We start from the raw sequence: 20,472 nt of genomic DNA, 5'->3' as shown, positions 1-20,472 counted from the left end.
AAATGGATTGCATTGGGTAGCTTGTCATCCTGGGGCGGAAATCTGTTCCTCCCCCGTATTTTATTAGAAGCAGGACTCCTTTAGCTTTTGTGTTTTCTTATAAATGAAGTGCAGATGCTGTTGCCTGTTGATTTGTTGTTTATGTTTTTGAAGCCGTAGAGGAAGAAATGAAGGGTAGAAGTTAAAGTTAGTCAGCAAAACACTGGCTCCCTCAGTGAATCTCTTCCAGTCTGCCTGTCCTCCTTATTGGTTTAAATGGAGAATAGAAATGAAATTACTTTTTCTCTAGCCATCTGCCTCTGCAGGCTCCCCTGGCACACAAGGAGCTAGAATGAATTAGCAAAGAAATAGCCAATGTCTGTTTAAAGACAGCACCTCCTTAAGCTCTGCCAAAAATAGAAGCATGAGTCACTCATTCTCTTATTCATTCACACCCTTTAGCCCCTTGCATTTTGTAGGCAATAATGCCAAAAGGAAAAAAAAAAAAAAAAAAAAACAGAAAAAAGAAAAGACTGACTTCTATTTTTAGCTCAGTAGAAGTTGTTCAGCCTTATAGGCGCTTTTTTGATGGAGTCCTCCAGCCCTCTTCAGAAATCATTGCTGTTTTCCTGTTCACATAGCTCTTGGTGCCTACTCTACTTCAGAAGAGGGCAATGGGATGGTGCCCCAGAACCTGTAGGTCACCATGCACTTCAGAAAAACAGTGTAATAAAGACTCTCTTTTAAAGTGACTAGACTGTTATCTAATTGCAGCTTTCCTAAGCTAAAGCTAGGTAATTACGCTTGAAGTCTACCCTGAGAGCTATGAGGTAAGTACAGAGCCAGCTCTAAGCGAAGCCAGCCAGATTCATAAAATGTATGCCCAGAAGTGTCATACAGTTACACTAGATAATAACATTTGCTGTTTAACACAGCTGTGGAATTTCCTGTACTAATTTCTGTAAATCCAGCACCTAATCTTGACTTGAAAATTTCCTGTCAATGGAGTAACTTAATGATCCTTACTGTTAAAATGGAGGCCTTATTTCTATTTTGCATTTGTCCATCTTTACTCTAGCTATTAAATTTTATTATTCTTCTGTATGCTAGGATGAAGCATTTGTTACCAGTTTAATTTCACTGCTTATGGATTGTGATTGAGGATTTATTTGCTCAGCGTACCTTCTTGTTGATTAGCTCTAAGACTTGAGTTTCCAAAGTCTTTCATTATAGAACGTATTTTCTGATATGATTTTCATGGCTCTTGTCTGAACCCTGTCCAGTTTATTATTTTGTTTTCAACTGTAACATTTTAACTGGTAACAATTACTCCAGCAGTGGTCACACTGGTTAAAAATACAGAGGATAAAATAATATCTCTTTCCCTGTGGTTATTTTCCTGTTTGTACACTGAGGACCACGTTAGCCCCTTGGCCCCAGAGCTGTGTTGAAAGCTTGTGTTCGGGTAATTATCTATGATTACTCACAAGTCATCTTCAAAAGTGCTTCTTTCCATGATAATCCTCAATCCTGTTAGAGCACAGGGAATGAAATGGGGATGGTATGGTTAACAACACAAAAAAGTTTGAGAGACTCAATGACTTAATGTTTGCCAGGCACTCCAGAAAAAGAACATGAACGTTATAATAATGAGTGGGTCCATGTTACGGGCATTACAATAAAAGATGTTCATTGTTGGATTTTCCTTACTACATATGAAGCCCTTTAATCTCTGTTTTCACTTCCTGTTGCCACTGACTTCGATTTGGTTTCTGCTTTGCAGGCTGACAGCTGAAGAGGTAGAATCCCTAGAAGCAGATACGACCAACCGCTGGCACGGAGTCTGCATTAGCAGAGCATCTCCCACACCATCAGAATCTGCAGCCACTGTTAAGTCACTGATCAAATCATTTGACTTAGGATGCCCAGGTATTTGAACACTGTATTTTGTAGTAAAAAAGCCGCCTTCTTGTAGCAGCCAGCAGCTAATTTTTGTCATTTTGTGCCACCTCTTGCTTCTGAATGGATGTTTTTTGTCAGTGCTTGGTGCATAAATACTTTTGTGGAATGTCACTATGTTAGTGATCGCTGTTCTGACATGAGTGAGAAAGGAGATGAATTTGAAATACAAGCGCTTCTGTAATTTTCCCCTGCAGGTAGCACTGGACAGAATATCCCAGTTCACAAGGTCCCCAGGAGCCCTCTAAGTGGAATTCCTGTGAGGACAGCCCCAGCAGCTGCTGTTTCCCCGATGCAGGTACAAGAAGCTCTTTCCATCATTGCAGAGTTGAAATGGGTAGATGCAGCATTCACTACAGCATGACATAGCTTCAGCATGTCAACATGCATATGCAGACAAGGGGAAGGGGAAACTCATCTGTTTATTTGCTGTGGAACATCAAACGCTGTAGTTCTAACAAAAAGGATCAAAGTGAGTTTGCCTTTGTCTTCAGCTCAGGGGTCTCAGTGGACGGATGTAAACTCTTTGGAATACAGTTCTGAGCTTTAATCACTGTTAACCAGAAAAGTAGGTTTTGATCATTGGGAGTGAGTTATGAGAAGCATCAGATTGAGTTAGGTAATTGGCGTGTGTCTTGAGGGACAAGGGATAGAAAGTTCTGAGGATGTATGTTCCAAGTTATCCAGTAAGTCTGTGTACCTCTGACTGAGGAGCTCTTACACTTTTTTTTTTTCTCCTGGAGCATAACCCTTCTGGAATGTAGTTCTTATGTCATGGCTCTGGTTAGTTAACTTTCTGTTAGTAACTTTCAAATCTATGGTGCAATGTTTTTGGAAATACTCCTTTTGCGAATGATGGAAAAGCGAACATGCTGTGCTTCCTGATTTTCACCTATACTGGAGGTAGCATACCAACAGACTGCTAACCTTTCTAGGCTAGAGAAGCCACTGTATGTTTTTTGACTGGATGAACCAGTTGCTGTTCTAAATACATATCTGTAGATGTTCCAGATACAACCAAAGCCTTTATGAATCCCTACTGAGTAGCTTTAGACACTGATCGAAACAATGTTTCTTTTACTGAGATTTACCTGTATAAAAGAATAAAATACTTATCTGCCTAAAATCAGTTAGCCTCACAGCTATTAAATAATGCCCCACTTCAAATCAGGTAAGCTTTTATATCATCAACCGTATTTTTTACTTTCTCAAGGAAGAGTAGATTGCTTTCCTTATCTGTTAAGGCCAAGGCCCTGATGTTTGACTTTGGTCATATATTATGCAAAATAAAATTAGCACTGGCATACTGTTTGAATACTAGCAGGTAATGTAAATACATCTAAAAAGAAATAAATGTCATCCTACTACAAGCTATAACTGGTTCATTCATGGCTATAAAAGATGGTTTATATGGTGACAAAGCTCTTTGTCCCTGCCTTGTTTTCTGCAGTCACTTCTCAGGAAATTAAAGAGCTGATTTTCTATCTTTCAGTTGTGCTGCTGATTTTATTTATATATATATATATATATATATATATATATGAAGCAGCTTGAGGTATTTTTCCAGTCTAAGCCAACTAGGATCTGTTTACTAAAAATTATGACACATTTTGTCCTAAGTAGGATCAAAGGGGAAGCTACTAGAATTATATCAGGAAATTTCCCTCTGAATCTGGGGAAGAACCAGTTGTGAGGCTAGGGCATTAGGGGAGTGTTCTGAAGAAAGGGGTGACTTTGAAAGAGTACTTAGCAAGCGTGTGAGCACATTTCCTTCAAAGAATCAGCAGAGGAAGTTTAAAGAATGGGATTAAGCAGATGTCTGGGAACCTTCTATTAATGCCTGCCTGAGCGGGTATTAATGCTGAAAGCTGGCACAGGGCTTCTGGTCTGATTCAGGATGCTGGGGACAGAGGCAGTGCTAGGAACAAACTTTGTTGCTTTGGGTTTATGACAGTAGATTATGTTTGGCGAAAGAAAAACCTGTGCAAATAAAAATGAGAATGGTTTAGGAACCAATGTATTACCAATTAAGAATATTTTCCCTGTCCTTTTATTTTTCACAGCCATTTAGACAGCTCTTTGTACAAGCTGATACCTTGCAGTGAGCTTTCTGTATCCCTCCACCTGCTTTGTGGTCTTGAGATAGCAGAAGCATCTCTTCTTTTTGCTTGCCCGTTTAAGCATGACGGCTAGTATTTCTTGATTGTTTTTGTACATTTGTTTGTTTAACAGAGACATTCTGTTTATAATAATGGAAAAACAGCCAGCAAAGGAGTTGCCAGACACACAGATCTTTCAGACCTTCCTCTTGCAGGTAAATTGCAGTAAACGCACAAATATTGCCTCTGTTGCCAGCAAAAGCTTGTCATTAACACTTTGATTCTGTCTGGGCCATTTTTTCACTTCATGTATGGTCAAAGGAAACATGAAAATGTATCTTTAAAGCCTCTGTTTTAGAGATCTTACTAATTTTATGTTGCTTCCATTCCCATCTTTATTGTAGCCTTAGGGGGGGGAAAAAAAAAAAAGAACAGATATACTGTGCTTTGCCAACACAAACTTGCCCTCTTTATTCCAAAATATCCATGGCACCTCTCTAATCCATGCAGTGGAACTGGAGAGGATTGGATTTTGTTCAACATGTATGTATCTGGAACAAATCCAAAGTACTGTCTTTTGGGGGTTTGTTTGTTTTTAAATTGGACTTCATTTGAAATACATCAAACATTTCAGACACAGATGCAACTGTTTTAGGAGCAGTCAGATTTGGGCTTGAAATAGTTTGTTTTGAGAGTTCTCAAGAGATGCATTTATTTTTATTTCACACTTTGCTTTTGTTCTCTTGTCATATAATATTCTTCTCTACCACTGCTTCTTTCCTCTTTTCTCTAGAGCCCTTTGTTTTGATTATCTAGTCCTGAATATAGCTGTTGCATCAGAATCAAAGCTAATAACAATAGATTACTCATTTTTTAAGGCCAGAAGCATATTACATTCCTCCAGCCAAACCTCAGTGAAACAGCAGGAAGGGACAGAAAATCAGTCATAACTCCTTCAGTGGTAGACTGGATTTTCTGCATTAGTTTGCTAGCACAAGAGAGAAATTAGAACATGTCTTCATTTTTAGACTCTTCAGGTAATCCACTAAGATTCCACTTTCAGCATTCAAAGATGAAGAGATACTGGATCTGAACAGCAAACCCGGTTATAGGGTGGATGGTAACATAAGCAAATAACAGCATCCTGTCTGTGCTACTGGCTTCTCCTGCGAGAGTAAATGCTAAGAAAGCAAAAGTTATCAGTGGAACAAATAGCATTTACCTATTTGTGTCAGTTGGCTTCCAGAAAATGTCTTGCATGAATATGTACTCTGATCTTAAACGGTACATAAGACCATTTTAATCACTACCAATTTACTGTATAGTGAAGTAATCTGTCAACTGTGTAATGTAATGCCAGTCCCTGGTAATAAATATCCCACTTCAGGCCATGGATACTTGCTATTATTGTCCTGTGGACTACTGTTCTGTGAAAATCTACTGAAATAACAGATATTTTATTAGCCATTGTATGGTAACAATTTATGGTCCCTTATCTAACAAGTTCCCATATCTACAGCTTCTCATCGTACCTATGTTTGGTTTAGTTCCAGTAATCCTCAGCAAAGGCTTACTATAAAGCTGTAATAGCTCTGGTTCCAATCTAAATAATCCTAGAAGGCAGTTGATGCAAGCCCTATATAAACAACACTGAATTAAAAAATATCCCCAAGGAAATTCAGAATGAAGTTGTCTCCATAAGAATAATCTTCTGGCTGGTTCCATCTGACTAGCATCGCAATAAGGTCCTGTGAGGTCTTTAATATGACCCAAACGTTACATTGTTGGAGAGGAGGATGGATTACTTAGTAGAGAATTGATTTTTGGCTATGGTCTTTTCAGTTAGAATCAGAAGTTTACTGGTTCTGTCCTGGAGTTTCTAGCAGTTTTTTGCTGCCAGAAATAAGTTAAAGAAAGTATATTACTTGTGCAGGTGAGACTCAAAGTACAAGGCTGGATACTGTTATTTGCACCACTTCAAGCACTACTGTATAATTCAAGCCAGTAACCACAAAGTCCCTTTGAACAGTGCAAATAGAAGGATCTAACAGGGATGTGATTTTCTTTAATCATGTTACATATTCTTCGTATGGTTGTTCACCCATGTCTCTTTCCAAAGGGCTCCTAATATACCTTTGTCATCTTCCTCTTTTCTTTGCATCTGGATGTTTCTAATAGCCTTTATTCCTATCTGGCATCCTTTCTTCTCCTTCCCTTTCTTGTGCTTTCAGCATGAATGCATGCTGACTGACTGGCACAGAATTTTCTAATTGGGCCGTGCCTTTAGCCAGTCCAATTACGTTAATCACAGTTTTAAAATGCAGGTTTTGGCCATCCTTAAAGGCTAGTGAGAAACCTACATTTCTCTTTATAATGTTGAAATTATATTTGTCAGTATGTCTTTATGGTAGATCTCTTTTTCTAAGCAGAATATTCATATGTTTAAGACAGTCCCAAAAATCATTCATTGGATGCCTGTCTGATTGGTGTGGCTGTTTACATTTGAGACATTTGGGAGACACATTTGAAAACTCCCCATAAATCCAACAGAGAGAGGAGCTAGAAGAATTATAAACACATGGAATACCTAGTGGAAAACTAAAAAGGACATGAAAGCAGCTTTCTATATTGCATTCAAGTGACAGAGGGGTGATATATCAAAATATTCATACACAGAGTGCCTGTGGAAATACTGCTTCTAAAGAAACTTACCTGGTTTGGAGGCGAGTGTCTCCCTTTGCATGAAGTCTAATGTTTCTGTTTCCCGTTTTCCAGTATGCAGTGGTTTAAAAATATGCCATGTGCTGCTTCTTGTATGTTATGTGTTAATTGTGCATGCAAAGAAGGGTCAGGGGAGTGGAGGGAAGGATGATCCTGACCGAGCAAGGTGTATGTAATCCAGCACAACAAAGTTCTGCCAAAGGCCCAGTTACTGCACTGGAGACAGAATCTCCTGGGACTTGATTCAGTCCTTTTCCATCTGGACTCCTTAGTAGATGAGAATGTAGCAACCCTTTCTGCTGTGCTAGAGAAGGTGCAGAGCTGCCTATGGCTCTCAGCAGCTGCAAATGCTGCTTTTGTCTTACCGCTTTCAGGAGTCAAAGCAAGGGCAGCTGCACACCTCTGGTTACCATACTACATTTGAAAGGATGTGTTTATTTGACAACTGCTAGTACACTCCAGCTGAGAAGAAATTTAGGACTGATTCAGTGATACCAGGCATTGCTGAAGCTGAGCTGAGGAGAAATTCGCAACAGGGAGGTAACTGAAAAGGAGGAGAAAAAGTTAAATGTTCTGCATCCAATTAATTTCTGATACAAGCTCATACTGTGCTGGCCATAGATACTGGCTTGTTGACAGTTTGTCTACGGAAAAGCAGCAGCCAGCTTTCCCTGTGTTATTCACCATTCTACCTCATGATTGATATGTATGGAGAGACAATTTGATCTCCGTGATGTCTTTGTCCTCTCTTTGAAGACTCAGTAGAAATGGAACCCAATGTTCATAATTTTGTTGATTTATTTATACATATATGTGTATATATATTATACACATTTTACATATATACACATATAAAAATATATAAAAAAATAAAAATACAGATGCAGCTAAGAATGTATTGCAACTTCTCAACGTCATGTTAGATAGGATGCCAAGCGTCAAGTGATAATAAATGCTTTTTACTGCTGCCTTGAGCTGGGTTGTATTCAAGAGGTAAGAGGCTTTCGTGTTACAATTCTACTAATGACAGAAAAAAAATTATTATACTAGGGCTAGTCAGTCATCTGGTGAAGATATTTGGGGATCAGCTTTTGAACCTTTAAGACTGTAGATTTTGGTATTTCCCCTCATTCACCTGAGGCCCCTACCCCCCAGCAGGAGTATCAATCACAGGAAACCAGGCAGTCTGTACTGTTGAAATCATCAAAGCCATTCCTTGTTATGATCACCTCTAATCTGCTCAAGGTTTCCTAGCCCCATGTGTGTTTAATGAACAAATGAGTACATTTGTTTAGAATCAAAACAACAGACTACATATTGTGTGCTGGGTGGCAGGACAGTGATTAATCAAATTCCTCAGACTGCAAACTGACAGCATTTTTTTATTCCCACAGACCTTCTGAAGGGGAGAAATGAAGAGCTGAAACCAGACCATTACCTCCGCAAAAGCCCCTCCCTGGAATCCCTGAGCAAACCCCCTATGGCCTTCAGCAGCAGAATGCTTACTTCCACCCCCAGCAGCTTGAAACCCCAAAGCAAACTCAGGTACCAACTCAGCTGGCTGGGAAAAACAGCGTGCTGGAAAGATTGACAGCATTACCTGGCACCAAGATAAATATTCTAGTCTAGTGGACCCCTGTCACTAGAGGAAATGCTGCTGGGTACTCTGTCCAGTGCCTTCCCGATCAGATAGGCGTGTTCTAAGTTACCAAGGTGTGTGAGTTGTGCCAGGTCCAAATATCAAAATTCAGATTATAATAACCACAATTATCTATAAAACGAGCAACCAATATAAACTGCAGATAGCAGTTTTTCAGGAGCTACTAACTATTCTGTGCCAGAATCCTGTCATACAGTAGTGGTCATCCCCACTATTGTAATGCAGCTTTGCATATAATTGTGAGTTAAAGCTAAAAGCTTTTCTGTCTAAGGGAAAGCTGAAGTATGAATTTAGACACATAATTTTCTTCTGCCTTGGGAAAGCATAAATGTTTTCTTCTGATCTCCACCATTACTCCCACTAGTAGAAGCTGTAGGGTGGAGACAATGCAAGTGTTTTGATTGTTGGCCTTTAACTGTCCTCTAGGCCTTGGCTGCAATACAGCTTCCATATTTTGCAGTTTATTGAAGAACTTGTTCCGCAGCAGCTTAATTGGGTGTGAATTTGTTGTTCCATATTCTTTAGGTAGCTTCTTTCAATTGTTCACCCTAAACCCCAGTTTTCCATGTGTAAAGCAAAGAGGTTACTTGAAAATTTAATGTGTAAAGCTGATGAAAGTAATAGCAGAAATGCTGGGTTAAAACATACCATCTGGGGGACATATTCTCAAATATCCCTGTACTGCTGTTTTTTTAGCTGTCTGTATGCAATGATACCAACTGATATGTCTCATTTGAAGACAAATATAGAATGTATGCTCTGAAACTTATTAGAGTTAGGCTTCCATTTAGGTTCTGTGGTGCCATCCTGCTTTGTCATAGGGATGTGATTTACAAACTGGAAAAGAGAAGAGAGACTTCAAGCGTATTTATCTTCTTCTCCCTTGTCCTTCCCTGGATTAGTGTGGAAAGAAAGGACCCATTGGCAGCCCTGGCCCGGGAGTATGGTGGTTCAAAGAGGAATGCTCTGTTAAAGTGGTGCCAGAAGAAGACCGAAGGTTACCAGGTAATCTGGAGAATAATTCATCACTATCCTATTTGTGTGCAGTAAACAGTGTCACTTCAAAGAAAGATGTGTATTTCAGTCTGTTGCTTTTTACATGTTTTCTTCTACCGGACATTTCCAACCTCTTCCTTTCTTCAGATTTCTTTAACGCTGCAGTCCCCAGTATTGCATGGTCATAAATGATTCATTTACAAATGCTGAGATACTTGCTGTATCAAAGGTCCCTGGAGGTAAGAAACAGAGTGTACATGAGCAGAAGCTCCAAGCTGGGCATCAATTTTAGAAATGCTGTTTTAATGGGTTTTTTTCTATAGGCTTCTGTGCTGTGCTATTGCGAGTGCTTTTTCCTTGGTCACTTCTGTAAAAGCGAGTAAGTATTTCCTCCTGTGGCCTTGATCAAACAGAGCTTGCTGCTTAGGGCCCAGGTCTTTGTAATCAGCTGGAGCTCAGCAGAATTACAGCTTTGTACAAAACACATTTTGACTGCTTAAGAATGTGCCATTTCTTTGCAGATTGATTTTCACTGCCAAACAGGCACAACAGCTCAGCCACTTCTTGTATGGCCATTACTGTGCTCATCCAGCTCTAGCTGATGTTTGTATACAGTTGAGTTAGACCTTTGGCCTTACTTGTAACTGAGCTGTAGCTGACAGTTATAGACAACAGTTCATCCTGTGATATATGCTGGGTGTGCAGGATATTCTTGGTTTGATATAATGTTGAGATTTTTCTTTCTTAAGAATAATATTGTTTGTTACTTAGAGCAGAAGACAAAAGCATTTGTCACCACATGATATGCACCCTGGAACAAATCTTTAATAAAAGCAGAGTCTATCTTTTAAAGTAAATAATGAAATATTGTTTTTCACAACTAGCTCTTTATGAAGTGCTGGCTGTACCGGGCAGGAGTTTGGAAGAAAAAGAGACAGTAGCTTTCCCTTTAAATAAACTGATCTAGAAAAGTTTGAGAGTCAGATCATAGCACTGATTCAAACAAGTTTCACAGGACAGATAACAAAGAAGGCTCTTGACTTTATACACACCTTAGAAGCAATAAAGACAGGATTAGCGTTTGGTCTCTGATCATGCATTATTGCCTGAAAGGCTATAGTGCTGTCCCCTGAAGTTGCATCTTCTGTGTTGTGTTGGATTTATACATATTTGTGTCTCAACTTCTAAAATTCTCCTGGTCTTGGTTTCTAAAGTGTGGGGGGAACATTTCCATCCAGTCCTCAGAAAATGATTCATGAAATACATCTTTTCCAAGTCTAAATTCCATTAAGCCAGCAAACTCATCTCTTGAGTAAGAATTTCTCCCTACGGTGTTGTCCAGTTTTGTTTTAAATGTCACATATGATGAGCTTCCTCCTCTTAAAACAATCTAGCTCATCAGAGTTCACTGTTTGAAGCAATCTTGGAAAGACAGCCTGTAGTTTCCTTCCTCTGATTACATCCAGGCAGGACTAAGGGTACAGCTTTTAGAAGTTATGTGGCTTTGCAAATACATAGGCCTACCCTGATTCTGCAAGTACCAAACAGGCACCAAGAGTGACAAGTATTGTCTCTCTGATAGAAAAGAGAAGGAGTTTTGTTCCTCTATGCTGAACCCAAGTAGTGGGGCCAACTGTGTATCAGATAGCAGGCCACCCAGGAGGTATGCAAGGCACTCTGTGTCTGTTTGTTTTTCCTTTTGTTATTAGCCTCTAGAGGAAAATATGTCCATGGTTCAGAGGACAGTGGAAGTCTTAGCTTTCTATGTGGCTGCAGGAGTGGTGTTGTCCAGATGACATTTAAGGAAAAGCTTTGTCATTTTGGTTCCTTCTCTGATGAAGCTTTTGTTCTGTTGCTGGCTGTCCTCTGTCATTACTCTTTCTGAAGCAGCAGAATGAGTTTTCTGCAATTTTCAGAAAAAGCAGGTATAGCATGGACAAATACTGCATGAACCAGGAGAGTATGAGGAGTTTGGACTGGGAGGCAGTGGAGGGCTTTATTGCCCAGAGTGAAAGATCTTGGAGCAGAGATTAGACAGATGAACAAAAGGACAAACAATGTATTGATTTGTGGTGAGAGTCTCACCGCTCTATCCTCACTCCATCTAGAGGCATTATCTGTTGGACATTCCGCCTCAGATTCTCGTTCGCATTGTGCTCTTTGCAGTACATTTGCTAACTCTTCTTGAACTTGCCTTTCCCTTACCCTTGCACTCTCATGATAGGGCTGATATTAAGCTCCACAGGGAGTTTTTATCATTCTTGAATACAAAGAGCTGGAGTGGAGTGAAGAATGTCATCCTCCTTCCTGCCTTGGCTGCTGCACTGGTGGGAATGAAGTAATGAACTTCACCTAGCAGAACCCTGGTGATGTGCATGACTGCTTTTCTGTATGTGATACCCGTGTCTGTGAGGCATCGTCTGTGCAAACCCCCAGTATAGTCTGTCGTGTTCTTTCTGACATGAAGCCCAGAACCACAGGTAGCTTTGGATGCCACAGTTTTCAGCTCCATGATGCAATGGAATGAGAGAATAAAGGATGTGCCACTGCTGCCTCAGTTCGTTTTTCAGTGAGATCGTGTACTGCCCTAAAGGTTTAGTATGAGTCTTTCCACAGTTCCTGGTTTGAGCATTTGAGGAAGAGGGAGATTCCTTTCTGTCTGAATTACGGAGATATTTTATTTCATCATCAAGTAGTATGAACAAAATGGATTAGAATAACAGATTCTCTCAGTAGCTGCTACCATCCATGTCCCAGATTCACTGAGGAAAGCTGGATTAGTGACGTAGGAGAGTATCTGGGGATAAGATCTAGGCACGAGCGCACAAGGCTCCACTTTTTAAATGCTTTAATCCATACAAGGCTTATACTATATATAGAAATTTACGTCCTGCTAATGACATTTATCCATGCATCGACTACAGTGAGAACATTCCCCAGTTTTGAACTTCACTGCCTTCCCCAGGAGGAAATTTCATAAAATATGAGAGAGACATTGGAGGTGTTTGAGAGAAGTGCAACACAAATGATTAGTGGACTGGAGGGTTTGATTTATTAAAAAAAAATTTGCATGAGTTTACAGTAACTGAGGGGAAGCATGAAAACATCTCTGTCTCTCTAATCTATTATGGCATTTCTAAGATCTTTATTTAAGCAATGGTTGGATATCAAAAATGATTGAACACTGAGGAGAAAGAGTAATTGTTTAAAAAATGAAAATAGAAGCACTGAAAGGAAAGTAAAGGTGAAGTTAAGTTTAATGACTAGGAGAAAAAAATAGGAAAGTGAGATCTCATTAACTATGGCATGATCTACCATATGAATTGCAGTTGTCATATTTCAGTGCCTGGGTGAATGTTATCTGGCATTTTGGGCTTTAACTTTGAATAACTATGCAGAACAGGATTTAACAAATCTCAGCAGTAAAAAGAATTATAGTGAAATAAGGCTTTGGGCTCAGTGGCTTTCTGCAAAACTTTCTGGAGGAAAATCTCCAGGTGAAAAAAACCCTCTTCATCTAATGTATGTTCATCTATAAGACTTGTGCACTAGCACATGGTCTCTCTTGCTAGACATGCATAGACTGTTCCTTCTGCCTCTCTGAAGTTGTTGACATCATGGTGTATAATGTAGGGTGATGAGATGACCAGACTTGAGAACTGCTTTTGTGGCTCTGGATCTCAATTACCACAAGTCCTTTAGACCACAAAGTCTGCTGAGAGTAAGTTATTTATGTTAAAATAGCTTTTTCTCTGTTGTCTTGGGTTTTTTTTTTCCCCATCTATTTGAAAAGCTTATACATCATAGCAACAGTGTGAATTAGAAATTGGGTGCCTCTTTTCTAATAGGCTCTGTTCTCATGAGTCTTAACTCCTGGAAACTGCTGAGAGTCATTCGTGTTGCATTATTACCTTCCGTAATCATATCATTAGTGACTGTGGTGTTATTTAAGTGCTCTGGTTCTGCTTGTTCTCTGTGGATGCCATTTGTCAAGAGGCCAAAGCTCTCTAGACTGAGTCTATTACCATCCACAGATGTATTGTGAAAACACAGAACATCAAGAGGCACTTAACCCATGGTCATTAGAACTGAGGATTATGGTTTGTGCCACACATACCTTCTCCAGACAGGGGAGGGAATTGCTACCATATTAATGAATAAGGATTGCTTAGAAGAACTGTTTTCACATTTTTTCCAAACATTATACATCCAGTCTATGGCACAGAGAAAAAGAGAATCTGAGACTGACTCTTTGCTCCAGTGCACCATCATGGTTATTCTTTTTATCAAAGTTATACTTGGTTTAACGGGACCCATCTGGGATCCACTTCTTGAAGAACCACCATCTTGTATTATAAAGTTATCCGTGCAGTTGTCTAAAGTAGAGGAATGCTAAATAGGAGGAGACAAGGAATGCTCTAAAATTGACAAAGGGGAAATGGCTGCTATAGCTCTGAAGATTTTTATATTTCATGCATCTCTACCTGTGCATTCAAGCCATTGCATTACGTTATCTTCCTGACTGTGACAGTGTCAGTGCACCTTCTTGTGGATAGTGGCAGTGGACATCTTCAAAAGGAGAGGCAGTGCTCCCCAAAAGCACTGACACCAATCTTAGATGACTGATAAGTGTTTTATTGGTATTTATGGGACCAAGCTAAGATCAGATTTCACAATATCTGGAGGAATCTCAACAGCATGCAGAAGCTACTAACCAGAACAATCTTTAGCCTAGCTTTCCTGTCATAGAAGTTGATTCTGGAAAAATTTTCTGCCTCAAATACTCTAACAACTATGGGTAAAGCTTGAAGAAAATGATTTATTTGTTTCTGTGCCTTACTTATAGTCACTTGACTTTGAAGTAGGTCCCAGGAACACTGTGTAGTTTCAGAAAGTATGCTTAGGAGTATGTCAGAACTATTTTGAGGTCAATACTCTCAGACATTGTATTGTCTTCCATTTGTTTAGTCTAAATTAGCAAAGTATGAAAATCCATATGCCCAGCAGTTCTGAACATTTCTGTCTTTGTCTTTGCTACATATATTTATAAAAGTACCTTTCCTGTACAGTGCTTCAGCTAACTATTCAAAAAGAAGAAAAAAAAAGCCACCCTGAAATATTCCTACTATTAGGGCTATTCCAGCCTTGAGAGACAGAAATCGGAAACAGGTTACTTCCAAACATAATCTAAAATGCTTTAAGTGTACTTCTGAATGCTCTTACTACTAGAAGCATAAAGCTGATATGTCAGACCATGCAAAAGTCAGTGTCTCTTCACTGTACCACATTCTGTAAGTAGCAAGGATGCAAAAGCTTGGGGAGGAAAATAAATGCTGTGTTGGTATTTGCTGCTGGTCAAATAATTATAGAAGAGACTGGTTGACTGGTGGTTTGGCAGTGGATATGTAAAACTTTTTACTCTTTTAAATCCAATTCAAACTCAGACTAATAGTAGCTTTTAGTTTATGAATATGTGGCTTTCTTTTCCTCACAGGAATTTGCATCCCTTTTCTTTTTTGTACTAGCCAGTATTTCCTCCATATCCTCTCTGTTCTCAAGCTCTGTTCCCCTGCTTCCTCCCATATTCCATGTATGTTTTTGACTGGTTTGATGGCTGGATGAGATCCAGCACACATCAAGATGTACATACCCCAAAATTTGTACATAAAAATTTGTACATAAAGATGTACAAATGCCCAAGATGTACAAATGCAGACAGACGGGTGAGAAGGTAACATGTTCCCTTTGGTGAGGTGGTCACAGAGCCCGTGCTCCTTATTAGAGAGGTCAGCTGCCTCTACTGCTAGGCCAACCAGCCAGGATGCCCGTTTCTTGGCTGCTGGTGGACCAAGCAGTTGTATTCAGAGACTGCAATTTATAGGAGATCCAAAAATGGCTTCATGACTAATTTTACATTAATGTGTCCATGTTAGAAGGTTTCTTCTTTACTCTAGAAACTGAGCTATATTCAGAAGCAAGTCGGTCATGTCTTTGTATGTCCTTGCTGTGGGTAACTGACAGTAGCTTTTCTGCTTAAACAACTATTGTCTCAGTCTTTTTTGAATCCAGACTCAACACTTTGCCTCACTTCAGTTATGCATCATCTTGGACCATGGAGAGCAGACAGGGACTCTGCTGCAAACAGTACCACTGTCTTCAGGGTTGGTCCTCAGGCTGGCAGTCTTAGTAAGGAATCAAGGAGCTTAATGGGACAAGAAAACAGAATCAGTTTTCTCAACCTCTGAACCTGGGCAGAATATAATATCTAGGACTTGGCTTATAATCCAATTAAATGCTTCCTTTGACACTAACATAATGGAGCTTAGTTGTAAAGCCTTGAGCAATCCAACACAGCTGCGCACTGTCTTAAAGAAAGAAAAAAAGAATCCATTTGTTTCTTAACTGCAAGATGTGCAGTTGGGCATGGTAGCAATTCTCTTTTCTACAATACTGTTTTTGTTTGTGTCATCAAGAAGCAAAACCTGTTTCAATACGCTCCAAAGTTCTATCAACCTCTTTCTCTTAAAGCAACATTAACCAGGTTTCTACCTTACCGTATAACTAATCATGAGAAGCAGTTAAACAGTGGCATTCCATAATTCAGCAGTAACACAGAGGAGTGGATGTACAAGTTTTCTGGACACCTTTTCAAGTATGGCCTTTCAAGCAGCAAAGATAGGAGGTGAATCCATCTGCTGACGCACACAGTTTATGTGCAGCCTGGAAAGGCTGGATTCCCGCAGTACTGTGATCTTGTGTGCTAAACATCAGCAGCAAAACAAATAACTTCCAGTTTATGTGATGTGGGTGAAGAAAAACACTGAACAAAACCCCTCCAGAGTTAAATGGCAGCCATCCATTCATTCTTATGCAGAGTTCATGGCAGGGTCACTCTCTTCTGTGGAGGAGTGAGAGGTCTCCCTTCTGCTGCGCGAGCCTGCATACCTGAGATTAGAGGTTGTTGGCCAGAGCCTGCGGAGTGAGGAGGAAGAAGCTCTCATAGTGTTTACCAAGACTGTTAATGCAACATAGTTCTTCTCTGATGCAGTTACTGTAAAGTACTACGTGCTAGCACATCTGTTCTGGTAAGAAGGTGCATGTGCTTACTAATATCACTGCATCCACATTAGTTGTAGCATTATGACAGTTAGAAGTGGGATACACATGCAATACATTTTTCCCAGGAAGTTATTTGTGTATTCGGAGCATTTCTGAGAAGTGGGTGACCTGTCTGGCTTTCTTTGTATTTCTTTGTCGCAAGAAATTTTAGTTCTGTGAAAAGGATGCTGACTTCAGAGAAAGTTTTCCCATCTATGCAACAATTTAAGGGAGTGTTAGTGATAGCTATTGAGACAAGAGGGATTACTTTGTGTTTAAATAAAAATTAACAATAAACTGATCAGGAATTTTGCTCCCAAGTCTGCTTCGAACCAGCTCTGTGGCCTTGGCAATCTTGCATAATATCATTGCCCTGATTTCCCTAGCTGTTAAAATAAATAATATCTTACCATCTCATTGAGTGATGATGAGGTTCAGTAGTATTTGTAAGGTGCTTTAAGATGCTCTGATAAAAGGGCAAACTTGTTGGGTTTTAATTACTGAGAATATGGGCTTAAGATTTCAATATATTCTCCGTTCTTTTCCAGAATAAATTTTTTTCTTTTTCTGAGTAAAAACACGAATCTGTACATGCAGTTTCTCTGTATGTCCCAGCTGGATCCAGGATTGGCTTTGGAAAATAAATACAGAAGCCAAATCATGGCATGTTGATTACCAATGTGTGAGCCCCCTTCCCAGTGATGCCAATGCATAACCATGCTTTGCCAGTGTAGCCAAATAACTTGGGCCAAGTTCTACCTTTTTTCACACACGGGCTTTATCCTATAAACAAATACAAAGCTTTGGATTGGAGGGATAAAATAAATGCCCATGCAGCTCTCTCATGCGTAACTTTCTGTCCTGCTGGGTAATTTTAAAAATAGCATTTACATTCTATCCATCCCAAAGTCCAGGACGCCTTCCTCACGTTGCCTGGATGCAGTGACAATCAGCGAAAACACTGAATTGATTGGTCACCAGCTGGAACAGCTCCAAACCGTGAATTTCACTGGAAGAGAGCAGAGCCCTGCTGTCTGTTCCATGAATATCCTTTGCTGTTGAGACCTCTCCCCATCTTGTCTCCATCCTTTGCAGAGAGCCGACAGGAGTCTGCAGCTTATCCCTCTGCCCAGGAATTGCAGGACACAGCTAATCTCTGCACTATCAATGCAGATAATTAGAAATAACTGTGGGAGCAGTCAGAGTGGTCATTAGCAATTCTGCACCAGGGCTCCAGGCAGGAAGTAGCTGTGCTACTGTCTTGGACGCAGAGGGGAGCTGGTTCCTCCCCCTCCCTCCCTCCCACTTTCCCCAGCACGTCTGTGTGGTGCTCAGAGCTGTGCTGCTGCATCTTCGCTCTTGCAGCCGTGGGAATGAAGGAACACAGCCCAGTCTGTTTCTCCTCTGTGGCATTCAGCAGTGGTGTGATTTATACAAGTGAGTTGATGAGAAAATTGATTAGAAGTGTTAGTTGTGTAGCAAGCAGTGAGGTGGCTTTCAGCAGGTGAGCAAAACAAGTATAATTTATACTGAAGAGTGGAAAAAAGAAAGGTAGCAAAAATAAGAACTCGTCAAAATCATATGGGTTTATTACAGTGGGAGAACTGCCAGATGTTATACTCCTGCTAGTTCTTGGTCTTGCTGCATAATCCACCTCTGCCTCTCTTCACATAACTAACATTTCCTTTGCTCACTCACTGAACATGACAGTGGTGTAAATTACAGAATTACCACTCACATTTGATATATGTGTCTTGTCACTATTACCTCATCTCTGAAATGGCACAGAGCTGTCCATCAAATTTCTTCTACTTATACCTTTGGTTCTATATGTTGATATAAGAAAGAGCTAGCTCTCTGCGAACTCAGCATTAACCATTCTCTCTCTGCTTCAAGCAAAAGCTGGGTTGCAAAGTGATAGATTAAAACCATAAATGAGGAATATGTACAAAAATCTGTTATTTAATTAACTTCTAGTGAGACCTTTGAGGTAAGTGACTTAGCAATGAGAATGTTTTCTTAGGGTAATTTGCATTCAAAACAACACATGCATTTACCATGGAAGGTTCAAAAAATCCAGTGTTTGTTACGTGCACTGTGTTAGCAGCTTTTCTGAAGCTTCTTCTTTGTTCACCAGTACTTGTTTTAAATTTAGAAAGATGGTCTTTATATGTTACAATGCAAAGAAAACCTAAAAATTGTGAACCCAGTATAGTGTGAGCAGGATTCAAATGTTTGTCAGTCCGCACAATGCAATAGACCTGATGGGCATGATCAGATGTTGTTTGGCTCATTAAGGAGGATACTCAGATGTGACAATGATGATTTAAATGTCAGTAGTAACTTTTTTTTCACCTTGCAAGTAAAGAAGATGGGCCATCACACATTTTACTTTATCACATAGTACCTTAAATTACGCCCATTTGGTACCACTTTCCTTTTTTATTCTTATGACAACCTTAGTTATAGCAGCACCACATCACTTTCATAATCAAAATGCCAGAATTAAGCTGCCTTACAGAGGTCATGGGCCTCCTCCTCATACCTCATGAGAGAAGAGCTGAACTTGAACAGTGTGCGGATCACACTATAATGGCTTTACAATTTACTCTGAATCATGTCTCAAAGGCAACTCCTGTCAGCTGAGCTTGTTTTGAGCACAGAAGTTGAGAGAGCATCGTGATATCTATTCTTCTGTCTGACCTGAGTAGGAAGGGTAATGAAGAAAACTGGTTGTGCCTAGCTTTTTGGTATCTTCCAGGAACTGTGGCTTTGAAGAGACTAAAATAGTTCGGAGCTGAAGAGCTTCTTGGCGAGTGCATGACAAGCCTGTTAAACTTTTCTTTTTAAAAATCCCTGCTCCTTGTGACTACTGTAGCCAACTGATTTACGAAGTTGGGTGCTTTTGCCAAAGAATATAGTCATAAGCTCACTTTCAAATATGTTGTCTATGCTAAAAAGGCTCATTAATTTACACTCACTGAAGTAAATGATAAATGGTAAACCTGAGGCAACATCTGTGGCAGCAGTGGAGCAAGTGGCAAACAGAACCTAGGAATGTGATGGGAAATGGGGTTTCTTTATAAATAGGAATGCAGTAAATGGAATAACCTTTTAAAGAGCTGGCAGAATTATTTATCATTTCACTGTGCTATAATTGCATAATTTAACAGTATTTTCACATAGCATGTTATGTCATGTGAGTTATGTTGTTTCATACACATATAATCAGCAATGATATGGATGACTTACTGACATGCCTGGCAGAGGCATTAGAAATATGGATGATGGGGATAGAATCATAAAGTTTTGAAGAAAGGTTAAAACAAGCCTTATGGAGACTGCAGCTGCCTGAACCATTTGAACAAGGGATATTAATACAGCCTGGAGGGTAGAAGGTCATTTGGCTTCCTTCCCAATCTTGGCCAGCCACTTAATCTCCATACAATAAACAGTATTGCTGTTCCACAAGTTATTCTGGATTTTTTTTTAATCAAAAGGCATGAGTTTATCACGTATCCCATTTGAGAGAAAAAGATTTGTAATAGAATTCAGAAAGGTTCCTGGTAGTAGGTTGTGCTAAATCTGATATGCAAATCATTTTAGACTTGCAGCTACCCATTGAAAATAGCTGTGTGCAATTGTCCAAGTCATCTGGGTGCACCCTGTAATTACAGAGGAATCCAGGCAGTCTTTAATTTTAAACATTCATGCCTTTTATCTGTGTTAACTGGACCTGACCGCACTTCTAATTCACCCATATTTCCAGTAGATTGCCCAGACATTTCATGTCTTTGGTGGAACATTTTAGACACACTGGAGTGCTTTATTTGCTCAGAAGGTTAGATTGTACTACGAGGAGTTGTAGCCTCTTCACTTTTATTGCTTCTCAAAAAGAGTTTAGAATTTGCCTAACCAGAGTTCGGAGCTTATATGCTTCCTTTGATAGAGCGTCTTTGG

General features: G+C 39.8%; 1 protein-coding gene across 3 annotated transcripts in view; it reads left to right on the top strand.

Annotated features, from left to right (window-relative positions):
* The window catches only part of SPECC1 (sperm antigen with calponin homology and coiled-coil domains 1), a 92,071-nt gene that overhangs the window by 58,309 nt on the left and 13,290 nt on the right, over positions 1-20,472 (top strand). For all 3 annotated transcript variants that reach the window (XM_064523217.1, XM_064523218.1, XM_064523219.1), the window contains 5 exons: positions 1,763-1,908; positions 2,136-2,236; positions 4,171-4,252; positions 8,153-8,303; positions 9,321-9,423. In XM_064523217.1, coding sequence (XP_064379287.1) covers positions 1,763-1,908; positions 2,136-2,236; positions 4,171-4,252; positions 8,153-8,303; positions 9,321-9,423 — 583 coding nt within the window. The remainder of the gene's footprint in view (positions 1-1,762; positions 1,909-2,135; positions 2,237-4,170; positions 4,253-8,152; positions 8,304-9,320; positions 9,424-20,472) is intronic.

This window comes from Dromaius novaehollandiae, chromosome 19 (assembly GCF_036370855.1).
Source record: "Dromaius novaehollandiae isolate bDroNov1 chromosome 19, bDroNov1.hap1, whole genome shotgun sequence".
In the NCBI taxonomy this organism is placed as follows: domain Eukaryota; kingdom Metazoa; phylum Chordata; class Aves; order Casuariiformes; family Dromaiidae; genus Dromaius; species Dromaius novaehollandiae.
The sequence above is the reverse complement of the archived record's forward strand: the minus strand, read 5'-3'. Positions and strand labels throughout refer to the sequence as shown.